This window comes from Saccopteryx bilineata, chromosome 1 (genome assembly GCF_036850765.1).
Source record: "Saccopteryx bilineata isolate mSacBil1 chromosome 1, mSacBil1_pri_phased_curated, whole genome shotgun sequence".
NCBI classification, from domain to species: Eukaryota; Metazoa; Chordata; class Mammalia; order Chiroptera; family Emballonuridae; genus Saccopteryx; species Saccopteryx bilineata.
In genome coordinates this window covers 399,853,114-399,873,257 of record NC_089490.1, presented here as the reverse complement: position 1 = coordinate 399,873,257, position 20,144 = coordinate 399,853,114, and the positions used below count along the sequence as shown (strand labels likewise).

The window sequence follows — 20,144 nt, the reverse complement described above, 5'->3', positions numbered from 1 at the left end:
AGCTGTTGTCCCCACCGACCCCTAGACTTTGGGGCCCACAAATCACCTCTCAGCTTCTCCCTGATCAGGGCTGCCCCAGCCAGTTTTTTTTGTTTGTTTTTGTTTTTTTTTGTTTGTTTGTTTTTTGTAATTTTCTGAAGCTGGAAACAGGGAGAGACAGTCAGACAAACTCCTGCATGTGCCCGACCGGGATCCACCTGGGGGTGCCAGCCAGTTTTTAAACACCCCTGCCCCAGACTGGGAGAGAAATGGCAATAAGGGTTCCAGATATTTATCCAAGAGTAAGAGTAACTGCCCTCCACACACACTGCATTTTTGGGTACTGGCTTCATTTTCTCCTTGCTCCGACCACCTCTCTGAGGCTGTTTATCCCTGCCCGTTGGAGCTCAGGGCAGGATTGAGTACAGGCTTTTGAGTCCTAGGTGTGTCCAGGCTTCTGGTGTGGGTGGAGCCACTTCAGTAAATGTAGGGCACAATTCGGTAAGGCACACGCCGGCAGTATTCGTGCCAGGCCAGGCCATACTTCTGCAGACACTGCTGCTCATCCCGGGCCTCACGGTGTACCAGCAGCGCAGTGAAGTAGAGGAGGTAGAAGTAGGGCAGCAGGTGAGACACCCCTGTAGGGAAGGGGTCTCTGTAAGCACTCAGCTGGCCCCCCTGATCACAAAGGTTTCCATACCCAATGGCTCATGGGGGCATCGGGGCTCAATGGTGAAAGGTCCAGGGTCTGCAACAAGGTGCCAGCAGTGCTAAGATGGCACAGAGGTCTGTCCCAACCATATCCTGAGTCCATCTCCAGCTTCCTGACTATTCCCTCCACTGGGGTGCACCCTTATTCTCCACACCCAGACTGGGTATCCTGTGGTTACCAATCCATCTCTGCCCCTCACACATGTGGCCCCACCCTGTACCAACCCAAGCCACTCACCACAGGGCAAGGACCAGGCTAGAGCCATAATGAGGTCTCCAAGGTAGTTGGGATGGCGGACCATACCCCACCACCCAGACACTAGCAGCTGTCTCCCTGTGGCTGTAGAGATAGTCTCAAGATCTGGGGAGAGACAAGTAGGGGGTGGGTGACCGCTGGGAAGTGCAGCTGCCCCACCTCACTTATGCCACCCTAGAAACCCAGCTCACCAGCCACTCTGGGGTCAGAAGGATTCTTTCGAAAGGTATTTTTCTGAGAATTGGCTCCACGGAAGATGTAGTAACCAACAGCTGAGAGAAAGCATGAGCAGGCAGGGTTGAGGGTCACATCCTTCTGCCTGACCCTGATCATTCCTCCACAGCCCAAACCCAGTCTTCCTGGACCCAGGATCCAGCCCCCAGCTTTAAAGGGCCTGAGGCTTAGCACCTACCTAGTGGGTGTTGAATAAACTGAATGAATGAAAGGGGAAGGAGAAGGATGCACCCAGCCTGCTGCTCCCTCCCGACTGACCGTTGATGAGGCCGATGACTGAAGCCATGGGTAACTCCAGGGGCTGTGGGTGATACAGCAGGAACTGGGCCTGCAGGCTGTAGGTGAAGGGTACCCAGGCTAGGTCCCCAAAGGCCAGCATGAAGCCAAACCCATCATGTGTGATATCCATGGTGGTGAGGACAGCTTCCTGTGGGGACAGGACCCAGACACAGACACACTGGTTTAGTCTCTACAAGGTCCTCGGGCAACTTCCCCTGCCTCCCCTGTCTAGGCCAACCTCACCTCATGCCAGAGGGCATCACCCACATAGAGTAACTGGAAGCCATTGACCAGCCACATGGCCAGGGAGGGACTCCCCCGAAGTTCTGCTTCCTGCACCAGCAGGGCCAGGTTGATGAAGACCTGGGGGTTGGGGGAGACAGGACAGTCTGTCCCCAGCCTGTCTCCACAGAGGGGGCAGCACCTGGGTGGTCAGCGGCCAGCCTCTCCCCATTTCTCAACTGTCAATCACTATTCTCCAGCTTTGACAAATAGACCCAGCCCCTGTACCCAGGGTCAAAGAGAATGGAATGGGCCACCTCGGTGGCTCTCCCAGCCTGCTTTCTCTTGCCCTGTCCTCTAGTGTTCCCTCTGGGAGTGCAGCAGCATAGGGAGTAAATGGGTGCTTCAGGCTTGAGAGTTAAAACAGACCTGGTTTGGAATCTTAGCTTCCCCACTTGGAAAACTTGCTTACCTAAAGCCCACCTTCCCCACCTCTACATGGAAAATGGAGAGAATTACGGACATGTCTCACTGCTGCCTGAGGACTCACTGACATAACGCACGTGAGGCACTAAGCACAGTGTGGCACATAGTAAGTGCTCAGTAACAGTGGCTGGCAGCCAGCCTGTACAGAGCACCCCCATCGGGTAGCAGTGGGTTGGCTGCTGGCCTTAGATGACCACTTCTGATGCTCACAACAATCTTAGGAGGAAGCTCTTCCTTGATCCCACTGCACACACCAGGACATCGCCTTGGAGGCTGGGACCAGATCCTGGGCACTTGGCATGCCTCCTGCCTCTGGATGAGGTCTCCAGGGTGACATGAGGGACCTTTGGGAAATCCTGATCATAGCCCAGCACTGATTATAACCGAGAAACACCGTTGGCATGTCAGTCAAGTCACCAGTGTTCATCAGCTCTAAGTTCTGCACTGACTAGCAAGCAGCATAGGCTCACTCTCTTCTTGAAATAGATTTTGTGCTTGACTGCTTTATTTAAAATTGCACCTGCTCTCCCAACTCCTTCCCTGCTTCGTTTTTCTCCAGAACACTCAGCATCCCCTCACATACTATATATACTTATTTGTTTGTCTGTCTTTCCATTAGAATGTAGGCTCCACAAGGAAAGATTTTTTTTCTTTTCTGTAATTTTTTTCTCCTGTATCCCAGTACTTAGAGCAGTGCCTAGGGCACATGTTGGACTGCAAATATTTGTGGAATGAATAAAGACGATTGATTTACGCCTGCGCAATACTGAGCCTGTCTTGCCCACCCCACCCCTCCTGCTGGTCTAAACCCCATTTAGCCATGCCCAGCATACCCAGCCGATGAGGCCAGGGCGCAGTTCGCAGAAATATTTGAAGTCAAAGGAACAGACGCGCGGGTTGAGCTCCCGTCCCAGGAAAAAGTCGTAAATGGGATTGCCTGGAGAATACGGAGAGTGAAGGTGCAAGCAAGGATCCCCGTCTGCCTCCATCCGCACCCTATCGGAACCCCTCTCACCTGAGTTCCCCCCAGGTGCCAGGGCAGAGGCAGGGGCTACCAGTGCCTTCAGATAGAGAAGGAGGCTGAAGACGAAGGCGGTGAGGGTGGCCACAAACGCCAAGGGCAGGAGCATTTCCGTGAGCGCCCCCAGTGGCAGCCCAGCCGACACCCCCAGGCCCACTAACAGGGCCGTCAGCACCAGGGCCTGGAAGCCTGCACACAGCACAGGGTGAGTCCTGGGGACCACGCCCCTCCACCTCCGCTCCCCACAAACACAAGCAAACACACACAGTTCAAAGCCCAGGGAGTTCACAGATCTTGCTCCAAGCCATTCGGTTGACATCTTGGCTTTCTGAAAATTACCTCAGCGACTGCTGTGGTGCAGAGTAGCAGCAAATGCTGCAGAAAGGGGTGAGGGGACAGGGTGTGCAGAGAGGCAGTGAGATTCCCCTGGCCTGTCCTGGGCAGAAGAGGCATATGCACAGAACGGAGCTTGGGGTCAGGGGTTAATCCCACTAGTCCTGGAACTCCACCCCACCCGTGCAATTCCAGCAAAAGGACCCAGCCCCAGGCACCGTTAATGGGGTAGCGCAGGCGACTCTTGTCCTTCAACTCCTGGCCCTCAGCCATCTGTGGGCACAAAGGGGCTCTGATAAGGGCTGAGGGTGCCTTTCTTCTCGCAGAACCCTCCCCTCCGTCCCCGCGTGTCCTAGCGGAGTCCACACCTTGCGAGCCGGCAGTAGGTAGAACGCCGCCTGCAGGCCAAGCCAGGTGAACCACAGCAGCAGCGCCCGGGGGCTCCACAGAATCTCGGGTCCTGGCAGGTACTGGGGGAGGCTCAGAAGGCGTGCTGGCCCCGAGCGAGCCACCAAGAGCAGGTGGAACATGGTGGCAGGTAGCAGCACCATCAGCGCCGCAGCGCCTGGAGGACGGGGACGATCACGTCGGGTATCCGCTCCCCAACTCTCCCCCGACCCCACAGGAGCCCAGTCGTCTCCAGTGCCCCCTCCCCAAACTTTCATCTTGGCTTCCTCTAAGACCTTCCTCCTGTTCTCCGGACTCTGTCCAGCCCTCCACTCCACAAATCCCGCGCTCTACAACCCCCAGAACTGGTCCTCCTCTCCACAAATCCCGCGCTCTACAGCCCACAGAACTGAGCTTCCTCTCCACAAATCCCGCGCTCTACAGCTCCCAGAACTGGCTCCTTCTAGGCCCCCTTTCTATTCCCTTACAAACCCCCAGGCCCCTCTGCCTCCGGACAACCCTTCAAGCTTTCCGATCCTGCTTCACCCCGCTCGCAGCTCACCCCTCCAACCTTCCCTCGAAGAACCTCTGGCCCCAGGTCCCCTCTCTCTGCCCCATTACCCAGGGGTCCCCCGAATTCCAGCGGGGCCCGGGAGCCCTGAGGGGCCATGGTCTTCGCTCCGCCAGGAGGTGGGGTTCACAAAAGCCCGTTAAGGAGACACACCCCACCCCATCCTCCAGGAGATGGGCTCGGTGACGAGACGGATACAGCACCACAACGCCTGCACCTGTCTGGGCTGAGCTCAGACTGGTGCCGAAAGCTCTTTAAATGGATCCGCCCCCGGCCTATCCTGGGCCCAGCAGATCAGCCAATCGGCACTCTGGGGCGAGTCCGGCGCCACAGCCTCGGATGTCGAATCTTAAGCCTCAGCCTCACAACTCCACCCCCCGCAAGTCCCGCCCCAGCAAGCGAGAGGGAGGAGACAGCACATCTTTATTAGGCGGTCATGAGGACAGAGGGGAAGGGCCACCCGGGCCGCAAGCCAGGGAGTGCGCGGGTTGGGGAAGCCCCGCAAGCCCGCGCAGGACAACGGCTGGGCCTATCCGCGCTCGCAAATGACCTCTACCACACTGGGTTCCATGGGCACTGGGTCTGGGCAGCGCAGGGCAGCGGAGGCTACCACTTCGTCCAGCAGCAGATGCACAAGCTCTTCATCGGCCACGAAGCGCCACAGGTAGAGCTGCAGGAAGTGGCAGTCCACTTGCACCTGCTGCAGCCCAAAGCGCCCAAAGGTGCGCAGCCGCACACACTCCAGCAGCGTCTTCAGGCTGATCTTGATGATGCCCGTCAGCACCGACACCTGCAGGAAGGGACACTGAGATGCAGCTCCACAACAGCAGAGGTTGGGGAGACGCACTGGATCCCCGAGGAAGGGCATACACATTCTGGGCAGGGGCCAGGGAGGCAGTAAGATGCCAGGAACTGTGATGGCATGGAAAGACCCACAGAGGGAGGGACACATTAGCCCCATCGTCCGGGCTAAAGCAGGGCAGGAGTGCCCAGCAATCAAATCATAGGCAGAGATGGGGGGTCAGCACTGATGGGGGAGGGGAGACTTACTGAGTTAAGAGGGAGAACACCAGGTCCCTGAGCATAGGCTGGGTTCGGCAGAGACCACGATGTGAATGGGAATCCCTGGGGAGGACCCAGGACTACTGCGGGCACCAGTACAAGGGCTAGAGGCATACTAGCACCCAAACCCAGGTTGGGAGCACACCAAGGTCAGGGCACTGGGCCATGGGATGGTGATGGTGGGGCTTTGGACAACCATTCACCATTCACTCCTAGAAACATCCCTCAGAGATAGAGACTAAGAGGACAGAGTCCTACAGCTCCGAGCCAGTGTGAGGCTCTTCCAGCCAACCTTCCCCGAGGCCCCTAAAAGGCGAGGGTCACTCTAAGCTTCAGACCTTGTTGAACTCCACAGGGCTGAACACATCAATTCGTTCAGAGAACAGCTTCTGGATATTGCTCAAAAGGTTGGTGTCCATTGGGGCACTGGAAGGGGGTGGGAACAAATATTCAGAGCCCACAAAGCACCTGTTATCCTTTGTCCATTTCCCCAGGGGCTACCCTGATGAGCAGACCTCGGTGTATAGCTTGGTGCATAACGACCCTGCTGCCGAGAACTGCTGTACACAGAGAAGGTCCTCTTGCTGGAGTCACTGCTCTGGGCCTTGCGAACACCTTCTTCGTACAGGAGCCCCACCTGGTGGTGGAAGAAGACACTGCAAGGAGGCCAGGGCCCAGGGGACATCTAGCCTACCAGGTGCCCTAGGCAGGAGCCAAGGATGCCTTATTACACACTTATTTGCAACAAGAATCACAGGTTATCCCTGGCAAGGTCGCTCAGTTGGTTGAGCATCAGCCCAATACATCAAGATTGTGGGTTCAATCCCCAGTCAGGGCACATACAAAAACCAACTAATTTCTCTCCCTTCCTTCCTTCCTCTCTAAACTCAACTTTTTAAAAAAAGAATCACAGGAAAGTCTGGGTTTGGTATCCAGTTGTTACCCAGTCACTTCAGTACTAGTGGAGTGGGGCAAAGGTATGACATAGCGCTGAGGCCCTGGCGCGGTTGCTCAGTGGATAGTGTTGAGCTGGCGTGCCAGAGGTCACAGGTTCGACCCTAAGTCAGAGCATGTAGGAGAAGCAATCAATGAGCACAACTAAATGGAACTAAGTGAAGCAAGTTGATGCTTCTCTTCTATCTCAATGGAAAAATAAAATTGATACTGAGGCCCCTATTTTCTGGGTAACACTGGGGCTCAGCTTCCTTATAAGTGAAATGGGGATAATGACACCACAGTCTGGGGCAGAGGAGGAGTGAGGCCATGGAAGCAGGTACTGCCTGGCTCCTGCAGTCAGCCCTCAGGGCCATTTCCCCAGAAACTCTAGTCTGCATGAGGCTCCCCTGGCCAGCACCTGCACATCGATAGCCGTTGTGTCTTCCACCACCCGCTTCATGACAGCACGCACGTTCCGGGGCTCAAGGGTACTGAGCCAGTCCCGTGTCTCCACACTCTTGCGCAGCATCTGTGATATGACCAGGCCCTGCACCTTCACATAGTGGGTCAGCAGCCGCCGGGCTGTCTCCCTGGCCTCTGCACACAGTGTGCTCACAGGTGTCACTGGAGACTGGTCCTGAGCCAGGGATGCAGAGGATAGAGAGGCAGTGGGTACTGGGGGCCACTGCCAACCGGGAGCTGGGCACAGGCTGGACAATAAATCCAGTAGAACAATAAATCAATGGGTTGGGCAACGATTGGGTTGGGCACAGGCAGCTGGCCTGGGTCTGACCATAAGGGCACGACCTAGACCCCTGTGTTCCCAGCACCACCATCCCCCACCCTGCTGCGAGCTGGCAGCTCACCTGCACCAGAAACTGTTCATCAGTGAGGGTGAGAATGTAGGAGATGGTGGCTGTCTCATAGTCCAGGCAGAGGCGGGAGAGGAGCAGGAGCAGGGCAGGTGGTGTGGCACCCCCTTTCTCCCCAGGGCTGTCGCAGAAGCTCTGAGCTGTCTGACACATGGACCGGATGAAACCCACGATGAGGCCCTCACGGACTCCCTGGCTGCAGAACTCACCCTGTTAGGAGGAAGGGCCTGGATATATAGGGCCTGGATATCCAGAAGGGCTCCAGGCAGGGGCTGCCAGTGATCCTCTGCTGGAACCATCAATGCCCTATCCTGTCACCAAGGGATAGCTCCGTCCTGCACCCCGGCACCGGGAACCCTGCTTCCAGATGCCCTCAGAGCCTTCCCACCGCTCCAGGCTGTGCCAACTTCCCTCACGACAGCCTGAAACCACAGCCAGGTGCCTGGGGTAATGAACTGTGTACACTGGTAACTATCAACCTGTAGAATGAATAAAGAATACCCAGAAAGAGGGGGGAAAAAGGCCCAGGGCCAGGCCATACCCGGAAGTAGGGCTTGTTGGAGAAAGACACCTCCTTGGCGGTGAAGAGGTGCACAGCAGCCAGCGAGGCCTTGATGTGGCTCAGGGTGGAGCTGGCCACATTGGCCAGCAGCTCAGCCAGGCCAGGGCCTTCCTTCCCAACAAGGCGCGGTGTGGCCAGCGCCTGCCGCACATCGGTCAGGCAGCCCAGGAAGGCCGCCCGCAGGCCCTGCAGGTGGTGGCCCAGGCGCTCACGGGCCACTCGCTCCACAATCTCCGTGGCAGCCTCAGCCAGCCCGGCAGCAGGCAGCAGGGCCCCAGGTGCCCTCAGGCGCCGGTGGAAGCGATCCAGAGCCCGCACCAGCAGTGAGTTGTCACTGCCACCCTGCTCCTGCGCCAGCCGCCTCTCCACCAGCGCAAAGTAGCGGCCTCCCAGCTCCCGGGCGAAGGCTGCCAGCTTCTCAGCACCCGCCTGGCCCTGGTTGGCAAACAGCTCCTGGTAGGCTGTGGCCACCTGGCACAGGCCACCGACGAAGCCACTGCCTCCGTGGTCGGTGAATTCTAACACATCCGGGGCTGGAGGCGAGGGCCCCAGCTCCGCCTCCAGGCTTCTCAGCTCCGCCTCCAGCCGCCCTCGGGCATGCGCCAGGAACTCCTCGCACAGCTCCTCAGCTGGCTCCCCCAGGGCCAGCAGCAGCTCCACACACTCCGCCTGCTCAGGAGCACCTGAGCCGCCCTCCCTGCCAGGAGGAAGATGGCAGGGAAGCGCAGGAGCACAGAATTCGGGGAGGGGCTCCGCGGGAGGGACAGCACCGGGCAGGGGAGGGGGAGGGGGAAGGGCCACACCTGAAGCGCTGCCGTAGCTGCTGGGCCAGGCGGGCAGTGATGACCTGGCAGTCATCCTGGATGGCGCGGAAGGAGGGCAGGTGCTGGTACTGCTGCAGCACAGCCCGCGCGCGGCCCTGGTAGCGTACTGCCTGCCCGTAGGCGCCCAGCTCCACACACTTGGTGAGGCGCGAGGGCAGCTCGAAGAGGAACTGCAGCTTCCGCAGCAGAGCGTGGACCCCTGGGGGAGTGAGGCAGGCGCTGAGGTGGTGCTGGCCCCAAGGCCCCGAAGGCGGCCCACGTCAGCACCTTCTGGGGGGGGGGGCCCACCTGCCAGCTTGGTGATGCGCTCATGGCGGTCCTGCAGTGTGGCGCTGATGCGCGCACTAAAGTCGGTAATCACAGCCATGTTGGTGGCCAGCCGGTCCATCTCGTCCTCCATCTTCCGGAAATCGTTCTTCATCTTTCGGATGGTGTCTGGGAGGGCAAGGGCACACAGAAAAGGACAAAGGAGATGGTGGCGGGGAGGCAGCACCAGGCACAGCACTGAGCTCTGGGACACAGTCCAGGGCTCTCACACACACTTGTCCCCTTCCCAAACGCGCCTGAGCCCACTACTGGAGGGTCACGTTGATGTTTCTGTGCAATCCGTGATGCAATGATGCTTGGTCACGGTAAATGAAGGGGGGGTGTCAGTGTAGCAGGTATTTTCTGAGCACCCTTTGTGGCCCCTAACCCTGGTGTGGTGGGAAGGCAGCCCATGGAGCGACAGTCCCTGCCCTCAAAAGATGCCCAGACCCAAAGGAGGACACAGACACTTAGCAGAGACCTGTCTGCTCATTCCCAGGGGTGGCACAGTGGACAGAGCATCAACCTGGGATGTTGAAGACCCAGGTTCGAAACCCCAAGGTCACTGGCTTGAGTGCGGGCTCATCCAGTTTGAGCATGGGATCATAGACATGACCCCACAATGGCTGGCTTGATCCCAGAGGTTGCTGACTTGAGCCAGGGGTCACTGGCTCAGCTGTAGCCCTCCAATCAAGGCACAGATGAGAAAGCAATCAATGAACAACTAAGGTGCCAAACTATGAGTTGATGCTTCTCACACCTCTCCCTTCCTCCCTGTCCACCCCCACTCTTTTTTTCACTCGCTAAAAAAAAATGGGTTGTTTTTTTTTTTTTAGAGGATAGGAGAGAGAGAAAGGGGGGCGTAGGAGTGGGAAGCATCAACTCGTTGTAATTGCTTCTCTGTATGGGCCTTGACCGAGCAAACCCAGGGTTTCAAGCCAGTAACCTCAGCATTCCAGGTTGACACTTTACTGCACCACCAAGGTCAGGCTCCATTAGCATCTTGTCTGGACTGCTGCTGCAATAGCCTCCTAATGAGTGTCTCAGCCAATGCTGCCTCCCTAAAGTCCATTCACAACAATATGGACAGAGTGGTCCTTTTAAAACAATAGTCTGCCCTGATCAGGCAGTAGTGCAGTGAATAGAGCATCAGCCTAGAATGCTGAGGACCCAGGTTTGAAAACTCAAGGTTGCTGGCTTGAGAATGGGTTCACTAGCTTAACCATGGGGTTGCCGGCGTGAGCATGGGATCATAGACATGACCCCATGGTTGCTGGCTTGAGCCCAAGAACGCTGGCATGAGCCCAAGGTTGCTGGCTTGAGTAAGGGGTCACTGGCTCAGCTGGAGTCCCCTGGGCAAGGCACATATGAGAAAGCAATCAATGAACAACTAAGGTGCCTCAACAAAGAACTGATGCTTCTCATCTCTCTCCCTTCCTGTTTGTCTATCCCTGTCTGCGTGCATGTGCTAAAAAAAAAAGTCATGTCACCTATTCTGCTCATTTCCTTTTACTCAGAGTAAAGAGCAGGATCCTTACAAAAACTTACAAGTCCCTACCTATTCTGGCCCCCACAAACCCTCTACCCTAGTCACCTACCACTCTCCTCCCTAAAAATACCTGCTGCACTCTGAAGACACAGGATGTACTTTCTCTTCAATGCCTTTGCCCCTCCACCCACCCTACCCCTATGGCTGGCTCTTATCAAATCCCTGCTCAAATGTCACCTTTTGACATTTGGTGTGAGGCCTTCTCACACTTACTAGATAACGGTGCCCCCCACACACAACTCTTTTACTCTTATTTCTTACAGCACTTTCTAGCTCTTTTATTTGTGTATTCATTTATTGTCTGTCTCTCCAACTAGCATGCAGGCTCCAGGCAGGAGCTTGATCTAGCTGGCTTGTTACCTTATCCCCAACGTGCAGAACACCCCTTGCAGAGAAAGGGAGAGAGAGAGAGAAGCATTCAATAAATACTGATTGAATGAATATAAAACTGTATAGTCTTTATAGATATAAACAAATAGAAAGGCACCTACACATTGAATCTGCCTCAAGTCAGATAAAAGAACAACAATGTGTTATTACACCAAACACTGCGACACTAGCAGAGTGAGACATCAGAATGTAGCCCATAGTTACACGGAGCACCCCCATGGACTGTAGGTAGACCCTTGGGATCTGCCTCCAGGACTAAGTGCACTTGGGTCCAAAATTATTGTAAAAGTCTACACAGTGCATTTCACCATCACAAGGGAGAAGCTGGAGCTGCACATTGTCTAGCAATGTCCTGAAGAGAAAATGCTTTACTTGATATCTGTCTCTTAATGTCCTAACTTTTCTGTTTCTTTGCTTAAAAGGGGAGGAGAGGGGAACGGAGAGGAGAGGAAAAAAGTGAAAGACAAGTCCATTCTCAAGACAGACCTGAACCAGAGAAGAAAGCTACCACTAATGAAAGAAAGTAACCCTTGCTAAGGCATCCTTAGTGTCAGGTATTATAAGTACTTTGGATAAATTAATTTCATTTTAAAGATTTTTCTCTATTTTTAATTTTTATTTATTGATTTTAGAGCAAGAGAGCAAGACAGAGACAGTAACAGCTGTTCCTGTACGTGACTTGACCAGGGACTGATCTGACAACCTCTGCGCTTCGGACGATGTTCTAACCAACCGAGCTATCCAGCCAGGGCTTAAAGATTTTTTGAAATTTATTTTAGAGAGGAACAGGGAGAGAGAAAGAGAAACATCAATTCGTTGTTCCACAGATTTATGCATTCATTGGTTGATTCTTTTATGTGCCCTTACAAGGGTTCAAACTCACAACCTTTGTGTATCCAGGTGATTTTCTAACCAACTGACCTACCCAGCAAAATTCATTTCATTTCATTTGTTCATTTATTTTTGTTTTCTTTTTTTAAAAAAATTTATTCATTTTAGAGATCACTTCATTTAAAAATTTCATTTTGTCCTTTCTCCCCTTTGGTCCTCAAAACAACACTGAGAGCAGCTATTACCTCTATAGGCATTGGAGCACAAAATATCTGACAGGGAGAGGTGAGAGTGGATTAATGTCGGGGTAGGATTGGAATTTGGGTCTCCTCCTCCTAAATCCCCTGCCAGTTTTTCCAACCCAGGGGCCCCGGGGAAGGGGGGATTGTGAAGGGTGTGTCCCAGTGGGCATCACCTGTGGCTGAGATGAACTTGTTGTAGTTCTCATAGACTAGGGTCTGCATGTCGCTGTCTAGAGCGCGGATCTGCCGCACCATGTCCGTCTCACTGTCCATCAGCTGAGCAAGGGGGCACTCTCTACGCAGCTGCAGGAAATCAGGTGTTTAGTGTTCAGGTCAGAGGGTACTCGTGTCTCCAAGCCTTGTCCCTAACTGGAAGGTTTTCGGTGCAAGAAAATTCTCTTCCCATCCCTGTCAGTAATCCCAAAATGGAGCCTATACGTCGCATTGCTCAGGAGTTACTAGGTTTGGGGAACTATATTTAGGTTTTTCAGAACTTGAAATCTTCCGACCAGCCAGCCAAGGCCCAGTCCAGCCCCTGTCAGCGCCTGGACCACGCCCCCAAGGCCAGGTCTATCAAAACATCGGGAGACCTCAGACTTTGCACCACCAAATCTTCCCACGCCCCCTTAGGCTCCAGCTTTGTCCCAAATCCCTGGCCGAGAATCGTCCTGGCCGAGGGTCGTCTTCCTCTTATGAATCCCTGTTTCCTTCACCTCTGCAACAGTCGGAGGCATGATCTGGAGGTGCAATATACCCGGGGCCTGGTTACTCCCACACAAACATACCTTGTCCAGATAGACTTCCGGGTCGAAGTGCGCCCCATTAAGATCTGTCGGGTCTAGGGGGTCCGATCCCCCGGAGCGCCCCGCCGCCTCCCCTTCCGAGAGGCCGTAGTAAAGTTTCAGCATTCCGTGCGCCTTCCTCCGACGTTCTGGAGCCTCCGCCTCAGGCCCTTCCGGGGAGTCCCCAGGTCCAGACCCCGGGCCTGGCCCAGCGACTGCTGCTGCCATCGCCCCAACTGCAGCCCACCAGCGTGAGGCTGGGAAAGGCACTAGGAGGAGTCACTTCCGGTAACCATAAAGTTGTTGTTGAAACGAGACAGTTCTTCAAGTAAAAAGTTCCCCCGCCTCCCTGGGTCCTTCGAGACTAGAGTTCCTCCGCATCTTTTCTCCCCGAGCGAAAAGGTTCCGAGAGAGCCCTTGGTTCCCCCAGCTTCATAGGTAGATCTTGTGGAATTGATCTGGTTCCTACCTTTCCAGGAGGAGGGCGGGTCATGGCTCCCAACCCCGAACCTCTGCACCGCCATAGGGAAGAGCCCATGTAATGAACCTAGATAAAGTGCACGGGACGCGGGCTATAGAGCCAGAGAGCTTGGGCCTGGCATCCTGCCACTGCCTCCTTATCGGGGTAGGGGCTCAGTTGTCACCTCAATTCCTAAAATTTGGTTACACACATACTTCACAGGGGAACTGCGAGCATTAAATGTACAGACAGTACGTCGCACGGTGCCTCTAGCGCAGTTTCTCGAGGCCTGATTCTCTGACGTGCATCAGAATTGCTTTCAGAATTACCTGTGGTGCATTTTAAGACTGGGCTTCCCCCAGACCTAGCTTCTTTTGTAAAAGTCCCCAAGGAGCTCTGATGCACTTAAATAAACCGCGTTTGGAAGACAGATTCAGCTGATCTGAAGTGGCTGATAGAATGTGCTGAGTGAGGGTTTGAGTGGAGATTGGAGGATAATTCTCAGGTTTCTGATTTGGACAAAGGTGCAGCTGTTCACCAAGATGAACCTCAAGAGGACAGGGAATGACTTGGAGTAAATTGAGACATGCTGATTTTGAATGGAGAAAAAGAGTATCAACCTGGTCCTTGAAACATTACTTATGATCGGCTGGGGGGTGGGAACGGTGGTAGAATGAAAACAACCTTGTTTAATTATTCTTTTGCAGGAGTCCTGCCGGTCAGACACTTCTCACCACCTATTTTCACATGGCCTGAGAACTAAGAATGTTTTTTCTTTCATTTTTAAATGGTTGAAAAAAATAAGAATTACATTTCATGACACATGAAAATATTAAATTCATATAGTCAGAAAGTAGCTCTTAAAAGGTCTCATCAGGCCTGACCTGTGGTGGCGCAGTGGATAAAGCGTCGACCTGGAAATGCTGAGGTCGCCGGTTGAAACCCTGGGCTTGCCTGATCAAGGCACATATGGGAGTTGATGCTTCCAGCTCCTCCCCCCTTCTCTCTCTCTGTCTCTCCTCTCTCTCTCTCTCTCTCTCTGCCTCTCCCTCTCCTCTCTAAAAAATGAATTAAAAAAAAGGTCTCATCATAAGATAAAAAATATTGTAACTGTATGGTGACAGATGTTAACTACTTATTGTGGTAATCATTTCCAACTATATACAAATATTGAATCATGTACACCTGAAACTAATGTTGTATGTCAATTATACCTTAATTTTATTTTCACAAAATTATATGAAATTACTTCAGTATCTATAAATAGTTTTACTTGCACACAGGTCTTGGGCAAACAACTATGTTAGGCTTCCTCGCTTGTACTTGGCCTGATTGGTGCATGAGCACAGGCAGCACCACGTGTGTATAGTCTATGTAAGGATACAGTTGCTTGCCTTCAGGGCAGCAGATTGTAGATTGCGGATTGCCTGCCATCATTGGTGTTGGAATCCATGGGAGTCCGAAAGACTAGAGTAACAGGCTTTATTGAAAGGAAGAAAGGAACCCTGCCGGGCACTTCTCTTGGGGAGAAGAACGCCGGTTACAGACTAGGGGTGAGCTATATAGTGTTTGGGAGAGCCTGAGGGGATACTGAGGCAAAAGTCCTGGTATGTCCAGAATGCTACTCCTCGGGGGACTTCGAACATGTGGGTGTTGAATCAAAAGTCCTGGTGTGTCCGGAGCCCCTCCTTGGGGCAGCTTGTCAGCTTTTTGGAATTCCTGTGTCTCAGGGGCGATAGTCCAGTAAGGGTGAGTTCTTGACAGATAAGCGGAACATCATGAGGGCAGTTTGGAATACACATATCTATAATTTCTCAACTCGGTGGTTACAAATAAAAGAAAGGCAGTTATTAATTTTATAATATACGGTAAAGGGTGATGAGGAGAAAGGGGAGAAAAAATTGGAAAATTATTGCTTCTTCTGGAGAGAACTCAAGAAGAGAACCTTGCCAAGCCAAGTCCCTCATACAGTTAAGGAGGTCGTCAATTTCCGTGCTGTGAGGTCTGAACCAGGCGATGTCCTCAAAAACCTGAGTGAGGAAGTAAAAAATTTTGCGAGGTAATAATTGTTAGTTGCTTGCTGCAAGTGCCAAGTGGACAGAGTGACATGGTGATACATGGTCTCCTGGATGAGCTTCATGAGACGTGCTGGTCTGGTTCCTCTCGAATGGGAGGACATGTGGAGATTTTTAGACACAGGGAACCTGTTAGTGTAAGTTTTTAGAAGGACTGAGTATGTGTGGTTTAAAAGGAAGGGGGTTTGAAGGACATTCAGGAGGGAACTTCTTGGGCTGAGGGGCGGCTTCTTCCTGCTGTCACCCCTACCTATTTGATATTTCCCTCATGAAGTTCTCCTTGGGGTATTGGGGAATAGGAGTGTAGGAGCATTTGATTGTAGATAATCCTAGAGATTTCTCTCATCTGGGCCTGTAGGAATTTGATTTTTTTTAAAAGAGGCAAGTATTTGGAGATTAGGAATGCAGAGATAAGGAGGGTTGTATAGCTGGGGTGAAAGTTCTTCCATGGTAAAGTTAGAGATATTCTTTCCTGGCAGCCCTGGAGAGAGCAGTTAGTTTGAGCTAAAAGAAATGTTTCATGTCCGTTTGTAGGCTCTTCTTTGGCCAAGAAGAACCAGCGATCTTGTCCCCTTATTATGTGAAGGGTAAAAAGACTGAGAAGCATTAAGAGGTGAATGCTATTTATTCTCCTAGTTCTTCAGAAATATGGGAGAGCTTTGGGGTTAGGGGACCTGTAGGGGTTGAACGATAAGATTTAGGAGGTTTGCTGATATAGGATTTCAGATTTTTCTGTTTCACGAGGACAGGTTTCAGGGTTGGTGTGTAGGGTTAGGTAGATTTTTCCAATTTTCTGACTGTCGAAGGTCTGCATGCGGTTCTGTAAAAAACTAGTGAACAAACGTAAGAGGCAGGGTTTAAAAGTTAGAAAAATAAATAGGAGAGTGATTGGACAAATGAAAGGCAATAGTAAGACGCCCAGTTTATGTGAAACCACTGATTCCATGTTTACGAATTCGCTGGGCTTGAGAGAGAGAGAGAGACAGAGAGAGAGAGAGAGAGCAAATAGGAATAAGACAGGGAAGTAGCCAGTCCCCCTGTCCCTAGACCTACTTTTATAGAAAATTTTAAAGCAACAAGAAGACAAATTACTTGTATAGCTCGTTTGGTCCTTAGATTGACGGATAGTGTATTAGGAACTGAAAGAGGCTCATGGGGTGGGATTAGGTTGATATTTGGGGTGAGACAGATTAGGGTACAGGTTTCTGTACAATTAGTAAGGAGACACATATAGGTGTTGGTCCCACATGAGTAGAAAGCCCCTGATTGGGTGAGGTAGGCTGAGAGGTGAATAGAGAATAGAAGGACAAGGGGTCAGTTTCGTTTCTCTGTTTCTGAGCTCCAGATGGTCAGGGTAGAGGAAAGAGTCGTCCCAATAAGTGGGGAGAGTAGAGGATTGTTAGCTAGGGTGACTGATTAAACATTTTTTAAAAACCAGTTTTCTGACTTTACAAATTCTTTTTTCTCGGGACAAACCTCCTACAACCTGCACAAACCTTCTACAATGTACATAAACCTTCAACTTTCATGAACTTTCTTATCCAGAAATAACTGGCCTTCATAACAACTTGCTTTTCCTTTTTCTTTCTAAAGTATTTCCATACCTTATACCTTCTATTATCAAAACCATACAATTCCTTTCTAGTCAGAACTCTTGATTTAAAATTCTTTAACCTTTAGTGACAATTAAGTTGGCTTTCTTTTTATCCTAGTGTCCCTTTTCCCAAAGCCTGATTAAAAGAGTCCTTAGTTTTTTCATATATTTGCCATACGTAGACCAACCAGCTTCAGGTTTGTGATTGGAGTAAGGCATGCCGTTTTTCTACTTTAGCAGCAGTGGGAGTTGTCAGGATCACGATGTGTGGACCTGTCCATGTGAAAGTCAGTCATTGGGTGATGTAATGCTGGAAGCGCCTCTTGGACAGTCTTTGAACAGTTTGCTGAGTAACCTGTAAATCCTGCAAGTACTTAGGGAAAGAGTGGTTACATTTCTACACTTTGCAGTTAGAGTTTAAGTCCTAGTGACCACTGCTTCTAGCTGGAATTAGCAGCAGGTCCCAGCCTATAATAGGCATGGGGCATTGAGATAAGAGGAACAAAGGAGATACTATACATTAAATAAAGTAACAAACTCAGACTGTCAATACCCAGAGTAGAGATCTTTGAGGGATAAATAAAACTTAAATATTCAAGTGAGGCATAGTAGATGGCCCTTGTATTTACAAGAAATTAGATTAGCTTATCTGCTATTTGGAAGAAATACCTTAGGCTCCTGAACGATGTCCTTGGGCCTTCAGTGGCAATTCCAGCACACTGGGCAAGATCAGGTCACAGGTAGCTGGAGCAGGGCTAGAAGAGACTGAACCCTCTTTCCATGGAGCAAGGGGGCAGCTTACCTTCTTGTGTCCCTCTTTCCACAGCAGAGGTGTGTCCCTTGATGGGGCCGGGAAGCCTGGCAGGCTTCAGTTCAATGACCTTTTATCCATTCTTTTTTCTTTCTTTTCTTTCTTTCTTTCTTTTTTTTTTGGGGGGGGGGGAGAAAGAGAGACAGGGAGAGAGAGACAGAGAGAGAAAAGGGGGAAGGAGCTGGAAGCATCAACTCCCATATGTGCCTTGACCAGGCAAGCCCAGGGTTTCGAACCGGCGACCTCAGCATTTCCAGGTCGACGCTTTATCCACTGCGCCACCACAGATCAGGCCTTTTTTCCATTCTTGAGGTAGGGTGCTGGAGCTAAAAGCTGGTATTTCCTGACTTCTTTTGGGCCTTATTTGACTTTTCTGTTACTTCCTTTGGCCATTATAGACCTTAAAAGCCATGCTCAGGCCCTGGCTGGTTGGCTCAGTGGTAGAGCGTCAGCCTGGCGTGCAGGAGTCCCAGGTTCAATCCCTGGCCAGGGCACACAGGAGAAGCACCCATCTGCTTCTCCACCCCTCCCCTCTCCTTCCTCTCTGTCTTTCTCTTCCCCTCCCTCAGCTGAGGTTCCATTGGAGCAAAATTGGCCCGGGCGCTGAGGATGGCTCTGTGGCCTCTGCCTCAGGTGCTAGAATGGCTCTGGTCGCAACAGAGTGATGCCCCGGATGGGCAGAGCATCGCCCCCTGGTGGGCATGCTGGATGGATCCCGGTCGGGCGCATGCAGGAGTCTGTCTGACTGACTCCCCATTTCCAACTTCAGAAAAATACAAAAAAAAAAAAAAAAAAAAAAAGACATGTTCAGAAGATCTCACTGAGGGGCTTGACTAAGAGCAAAATTGGGAATTCAGTGTTTAAAGAAGCCTATTAGACCGAGGAAAGAAAAGATTTGATCTGTGGTGGTAGGTGGTTGGAGACTGTGGAGGGTCTGAGTTTGATCTAGGGTGAGACTTCAGGTGGTGGAGGTTAAGGCGATGCCTAGATAGACTAGGGACTGAGAATAAAGTTGAGCCTTAGCAGAGAGGACACGATATCACTTCATAGCGAGGAAGTTAAGAAGGGTGGCGCTGTGTCTCTTTGAGGCAGGCAGGGAGGGGCTGCAGAGGAGTCGGTTATTTACATATTGTAAGAGAGGACTAGTTTTGAGATTGCATGCTGCTATAATCCTGAGCTAGTGCCTGCCTAAACAGGTGTGGGCTGTTTTTGATCCCCTGGAGTAAGACAATCCAGGTAAATTGCTGGGCTGCATTAGTGTCCGGGTAAAGGCAAACAGAAAGTAAGAGTCAGGTTGTAAAGCAGGGGTCCCCAAACTTTTTACACAGGGGGCCAGTTCACTGGCCCTCAGACCGTTGGAGGGCCGGACTAAAAAAAACTATGAAAATCTCTAATGCACACTGCACACATCTTATTTTAAAGTAAAAAAACAAAACAGGAACAAATACAATATTTAAAATAAAGAACAAGTAAATTTTAATCAACAAACTTACCAACATTTCAATGGGAACTATGGGCTTGCTTTTGGCTAATCAGATAGTCAATGTCCGGTTCCATATTTGTCACTGCTAGCCGCAACAAATGATGCAAGTGTTCATTGGTTAGTCTAGATCGGGTTGGACATTTTAAATTTTTCATCCTAGAAAATGTCTGTTCGCAGACATAAGTGCTGCCAAAAATTGTTGACATTTTAAGAGTATGGTTCCTGATAATAGGATATGTCTCTGATGAGAGAGAGGCATAGAAATTAGGCAAGTTGTTTGACTTGAATGCGTCTTTCAGAGAGTCACAATTCTGCAGTTCAGCCAGTTCCATTTGGTAAATTGAATCCACATTTTCTTTTTTTTTTTTTTTTTTTTTTTTTTTTTTTTTTTTTGCATTTTTCTGAAGCTGGAAACAGGGAGAGACAGTCAGACAGACTCCCGCATGCGCCCGACCGGGATCCACCCAGCACGCCCACCAGGGGCGACGCTCTGTCCACCAGGGGGCGATGCTCTGCCCATCCTGGGCGTCGCCATGTTGCGACCCTCCTGGGTGTCGCCATGTTGTGACCAGAGCCACTCTAGCGCCTGGGGCAGAGGCCACAGAGCCATCCCCAGCGCCCGGGCCATCTTTGCTCCAATGGAGCCTTGGCTGCGGGAGGGGAAGAGAGAGACAGAGAGGAAGGCGCGGCGGAGGGGTGGAGAAGCAAATGGGTGCTTCTCCTATGTGCCCTGGCCGGGAATCGAACCCGGGTCCTCCGCACGCTAGGCCGACACTCTACCGCTGAGCCAACCGGCCAGGGCGAATCCACATTTTCAATGTCAATAGAAAATGGGTTACGGAAAAGCTGAATGTCCTGTTCATGGAAATGAAGCTCTTTAAATCTA

The 20,144-nt window shown here is 51.7% G+C and overlaps 2 protein-coding genes across 3 annotated transcripts; both read right to left on the bottom strand.

Annotated features, from left to right (window-relative positions):
• Positions 1-255: 255 nt before the first annotated feature.
• TM7SF2 (transmembrane 7 superfamily member 2) lies at positions 256-4,730 on the bottom strand. Of its 2 annotated transcripts, none has more exons than XM_066251995.1 (10): positions 4,530-4,730; positions 3,890-4,086; positions 3,740-3,794; positions 3,183-3,377; positions 3,001-3,104; positions 1,703-1,822; positions 1,439-1,607; positions 1,138-1,218; positions 929-1,051; positions 256-617 (listed from the first exon to the last, which is right to left on the bottom strand). In XM_066251995.1, the coding sequence occupies exons 1-10, from the start codon at positions 4,576-4,578 to the stop codon at positions 457-459; spliced, it is 1,254 nt and encodes a 417-aa protein (XP_066108092.1). In that variant the 5' UTR covers positions 4,579-4,730; the 3' UTR covers positions 256-456. The 2 variants fall into 2 exon arrangements, with proteins under 2 accessions (XP_066108092.1, XP_066108093.1); XM_066251996.1 differs by having other exon boundaries at positions 4,471-4,590.
• Positions 4,731-4,885: 155 nt separating this feature from the next.
• Positions 4,886-13,146, bottom strand: VPS51 (VPS51 subunit of GARP complex). Its single transcript, XM_066251994.1, has 10 exons — positions 12,839-13,146; positions 12,227-12,356; positions 9,024-9,170; positions 8,715-8,934; positions 7,891-8,608; positions 7,344-7,559; positions 6,896-7,114; positions 6,057-6,178; positions 5,880-5,967; positions 4,886-5,269 (listed from the first exon to the last, which is right to left on the bottom strand). The coding sequence occupies exons 1-10, from the start codon at positions 13,061-13,063 to the stop codon at positions 5,009-5,011; spliced, it is 2,346 nt and encodes a 781-aa protein (XP_066108091.1). The 5' UTR covers positions 13,064-13,146; the 3' UTR covers positions 4,886-5,008.
• Between the last annotated feature and the right edge of the window lie 6,998 nt (positions 13,147-20,144).

Excerpts from the sequence above, each read along its gene's own strand:
- TM7SF2 (XM_066251995.1), bottom strand. The coding sequence starts at position 4,578 with ATGGCCCCTCAGGGCTCCCGGGCCCCGCTGGAATTCGGGGGACCCCTG. Across the intron at positions 1,608-1,702 it reads GTGATGCCCTCTGGCATGAG|GAAGCTGTCCTCACCACCAT; the intron begins GTGAGGTTGGCC and ends CTGTCCCCACAG. Across the intron at positions 618-928 it reads AGCCTGGTCCTTGCCCTGTG|GGGTGTCTCACCTGCTGCCC; the intron begins GTGAGTGGCTTG and ends CCTTCCCTACAG.
- VPS51 (XM_066251994.1), bottom strand. The coding sequence starts at position 13,063 with ATGGCAGCAGCAGTCGCTGGGCCAGGCCCGGGGTCTGGACCTGGGGAC. Across the intron at positions 12,357-12,838 it reads CGGAAGTCTATCTGGACAAG|CTGCGTAGAGAGTGCCCCCT; the intron begins GTATGTTTGTGT and ends GATTTCCTGCAG. Across the intron at positions 7,560-7,890 it reads CCAACAAGCCCTACTTCCGG|GGTGAGTTCTGCAGCCAGGG; the intron begins GTATGGCCTGGC and ends TCCTCCTAACAG.